The sequence below is a fragment of the Bactrocera latifrons genome, unplaced genomic scaffold (genome assembly GCF_001853355.1).
Source record: "Bactrocera latifrons isolate USDA-ARS-PBARC rearing strain unplaced genomic scaffold, ASM185335v1 scaffold_163, whole genome shotgun sequence".
In the NCBI taxonomy this organism is placed as follows: domain Eukaryota; kingdom Metazoa; phylum Arthropoda; class Insecta; order Diptera; family Tephritidae; genus Bactrocera; species Bactrocera latifrons.
The window spans coordinates 260033-264492 of NW_017535108.1; the positions used below are offsets into that span (position 1 = coordinate 260033).

Consider the following 4460-nt stretch of genomic DNA (forward strand, 5'->3'; position numbering starts at 1 on the left):
TAAAAATTTAAAAAAAAATTTATATTAAAACAAAAATTTAAAAAATACCTTACAAGAACTTTAATCAGTCACTTTGTGAACCGACCATTGTCTTAGACAGTAAGCCATGGCAAATTTCGTGAAGACAACTCATGAAATGAAGAAGCTTTCCATACAAGCACTTGATTCTGATCGTTCAGTTTGTATGGCAGCTATATGCTATAGTGACCCGATATCGGTTTTTCTGACAAATGAGCAGCTTCTTGAAGAGAAAAGAGAGTGTGCAAAATTTCAGAATGGTATCTCATAAACTGAGTGACTAGTGCGTGCATATACAGATAGACTGAAGGATGGAGATACTTTATATTATACGTTTTTGGTTCTTCGATATTTCTTTGAATATTTAGTTAAATCTTAAATGTGTAAAAAATAAAATACATATTTAGAAAAGAAATAATATATGTAAGTAATAATACTTAGTCCACACTTTCAGGTTTCAAGTGACCTTGTAAAGCAACTGCATGTCCCGTGACTGCTAAACCTAGCCGCTATGTGTAAATTTAAAAATTCACCGTGGCATATTATTAAGTTTTACAAGATCTTACTCGTACCATCGACAGTTATAAATATTAAATAAGAAATAAGAAAACGAAATACATCTAAGCAAAGTTCAGCGCATTTTGCAATGACCGGCTTCGACTTAATACTTTCGGCGGCGCTGTGTCTTACGTGTGCAAATCTAACGGATATACGTCTACCCGAGGGTCTAATAGAGTTAGAAGAAAATAATACCGTTGTTGCTATATCGCCCGATTTGGCAGTCGACGAGCCATCCTTGGATGATGCACCACTAGAAACGGTAAAAACAATCATCGCCAAGAAGGAGAAAATGGACAAGCTAAGAGAGTGGATAAAGGGTCGCAAATTGGTGATTGCTACGCTGGAGGATTATCCGCTCAGCTATACGGTTATGGAGAATGACACGAGAGTGGGCAAGGGTGTGGCATTTGAGTTAATCGACTTCTTGCAAGAGCAAATGCAATTCACCTATGAAGTTGTGGTACCGGAAGATAATATCATTGGTTCGAGAGAGGACTATGAGAAGAGTCTTATAAAGATGTTGAATAACTCGGTGAGTAAAGAGACAAGTTTGAGGGCTGTAGAACCCTGGAACAAAGTTATGATGTTGATATGCATACACTAAATAAGGAGCTGAGAAACCGAAAAGCTTTCTAGATGTTCATCTTAGACCGCTTTTAGCTCTATTTATGGGTCTTAGTTGCTTCTCAGCTCACTTCAAGACCTCTAATTAAAGAAATATCTTCTTTTTGTCTCTGGGTACTAAAAATATGATTAAACTGTTTAATTTCTCAATTCCATCAAGCTGGTATGGAAGATACATATTTGAAATTGGCTTACAACATTTTACGTAAACCGGTTGTTTGCAGGAAGCTGACCTGGCCGCTGCTTTTATACCGACGCTAAGCGAGCAACACAGTTTCGTTTTCTATTCGACAACCACTTTGGACGAGGGCGAATGGATTATGGTGATGCAACGTCCACGTGAATCGGCCACTGGTTCGGGTCTGATGGCACCATTTGATTTTTGGGTTTGGATCTTAATTTTCATTTCACTTTTGGCGGTTGGACCAATTATTTATATGCTCATCATATTGCGTAATCGTTTGACTGGTGATAAGGAGCAGAAGCCTTACTCGCTGGGTCATTGTGCCTGGTTTGTGTATGGTGCATTGATGAAGCAGGGCAGTACACTGTCGCCGATCGCGGGTAAGTGAACATGTTTCATGTGATTTAATTTTTTTTAATTTTTTGGTTTTTAAAGTTGGCTGTTAAGTAGCCTCTTTTGTTTGCTGCCTTCGCAAGCCCGACCGCCAAAAATACTGAATAAAATGCTACTCATACGCTCCGGTGCACACAAGTAAAACTGCCTTACTTATGATAAAAAAGCCGTAGTTGCAAACGCTTTGTTGATTGGTTCTATAAGCAAGAGATTGAATAATTATTACAGAACTTATAAATCATATTACTGACATCGAGTTCAGTGAAAATATCAATTATAGTAATTTTAACAAATTACCATCAGCACAGCAAATATTTAAGCGCGCTTAGAGTGCATCGAAACAAGATAATTTATTTTACACACACAAATTAATTATTGTAATATTTGTCAAATATAAATACAATAATAAACATATATTTAAATATTTGCTAAATATAAATACAACAACAAACATATGTACTCATATAAAAAATGTATATTTTATTTATATTTTTTATATTTCTACGCTGCAGATTCAACACGCCTACTCTTTGCCACCTGGTGGATATTCATTACGATATTGACTTCATTCTACACCGCAAATTTAACAGCTTTTCTCACGCTATCTAAATTTACTTTACCCTATAATACCGTTAGCGATATACTATATAAGAATAAACACTTTGTTTCGGCACGCGGCGGCGGCGTGGAATATGCGATAAGGAATGTAAGTGTAGATGTACATATATGTGTGTGTGTAATTAAAAACACTTTTTATAAATAAAAATTTAAGTACAAAGTCAGCAATGAATTAATTATTGCATGCAGAGTAATTAAAATAATATAAAAAAGTAATTAAAATACTATAAAATGCATGTACCAAAGGCCGAGTTAAATCATATATCTACAGGCATTATATAGTATTATAATTATAAAATATATATAAATTAATATATATAAATATATAATATATATATAAATAATAAATTTTTAATTTTATTTATATTTTTCAACTTCTCAACCATTCCAGACCAACGAAAGCCTATCCATGCTGACAAATATGATACGCAACAACCACGCCGTATTCTCGAGCAGCTCGAACGACACCTTTAATTTGCAGAATTTTGTTGAAAAGGATGGTTATGTATTCGTACGCGACCGCCCGGCTATTAATCATGTACTTTATGCAGACTATCGCTATCGCAAAACCATTAGCATGAATGATGAGAAGCTACACTGTCCATTCGCCATGGCTAAGGAGCCGTTTTTGAAGAAGAATCGTTCATTCGCCTATCCGTTGGGCTCCAATTTGAGTGAGCTCTTCGATCCCAAGTAAGTTGAAATCTAATATTATTAAATACAAAACTTCCCGTAAAGTGTGAGCTCGACGATAATGAGAAAAATTTGCTTTCGCAAGAAGGCTATACTAAAGTCCTTGGAAGTTGTATTTCTCAACAGAGTCTTTTTGTACTTAACTAGGAAATGCGGTTGTTGGTTTCGTAAATAAATGCCAACCCTTTTACCTTATCATATTTCAGACTACTCAACCTCGTGGAATCCGGCATTATTAAGTACTTGTCGACTAAAGATCTGCCAAATGCCGAAATATGCCCACAGAACTTGGCCGGTACCGAGCGTCAGCTACGCAACACCGATCTCATGATGACCTACTACATTATGTTCGCCGGCTTTGTCACCGCCATGGTTGTTTTCTTCACCGAGCTTATATTCCGCTACCTGAATCAACGTAATGAGGGTAGCAAGTGGGCGCGTCACGGCATCGGACGCACTACAAATGGACTCTCGGTACGTGCACCGCGTTGGCTGCGTCAATTGGAGACGGATAGCGACAAGCAACGTCTGACTGCTTCACCCTCGGGTTCGACCATTACACCACCGCCACCGTATCAAAGTATTTTCAGCAGCAATCATCGACACCAACACCAACAGGATGAGGCAAGTCATTTGAGTAAGGAAAGCAGCTTGCATCGTTGGCGACGCGCTGGCCAATTTGGCGCCGGAGGCTCGAATTTCGGCACCTTAGCGGTTGGTACTGGGAGCGGTGCTGGTGTATTGCTGGGCAATGGTCAGCTGCATGAAGGTAGTGGGGCGGGTGGTGTACGACGTTTGATTAACGGTCGTGATTATATGGTTTTCCGCAATCCGAACGGACAGAGCCAATTGGTGCCGGTGCGTGCACCCTCAGCGGCGCTCTTTCAGTATACCTACACGGAGTAAACGCTATTAAATCCGGTGTGTGGTAGTAAAATTGTTGGTCAAAATAAGTGTGTGGAGAATATCACGTATGCTCAACTAAGTCCTTGCCTGCAGCAGGAAGGCCTAGTGAACACTTTAGTGTTGAATTTACTTTGTTAAATCAAATTTTACAAATATTTTCGTCGTAAATTGTTACTCATACTTTCGTAGTTGTTGGTATAAAGTTTTTTTAGTCGATACATTTTAGATTTTTATTTTCCAACACAAAAGGTTACACACCAACAAATCACATCTTAAATTATATAATGACGTAATGAGCAATAAATTTTAATATATATTTGCACAAAAATTCAATAAATTTTTAATGAACCAAAATAATTCTTGTCGTAATAAAGATCCAAAATTACTCTGTGTAGCCGTACGTTGGCAAGGCAAAACGCCTGAAGGCGGCACAAAAACATTCTTTACGTCTTGGGAACTACGT

General features: G+C 37.7%; 1 protein-coding gene across 1 annotated transcript in view; it reads left to right on the top strand.

Moving 5' to 3' along the window:
* Nucleotides 1-4238, top strand: part of LOC108966531 (glutamate receptor ionotropic, delta-1) — a 5342-nt gene extending 1104 nt beyond the window's left edge. Inside the window, exons 2-6 of the mRNA XM_018929480.1 lie at nt 473-1111; nt 1428-1767; nt 2293-2486; nt 2790-3091; nt 3298-4238. Coding sequence (XP_018785025.1) covers nt 665-1111; nt 1428-1767; nt 2293-2486; nt 2790-3091; nt 3298-3997 — 1983 coding nt within the window. The 5' untranslated portion in view covers nt 473-664 and the 3' untranslated portion in view covers nt 3998-4238. The remainder of the gene's footprint in view (nt 1-472; nt 1112-1427; nt 1768-2292; nt 2487-2789; nt 3092-3297) is intronic.
* Nucleotides 4239-4460: the final 222 nt, after the last annotated feature.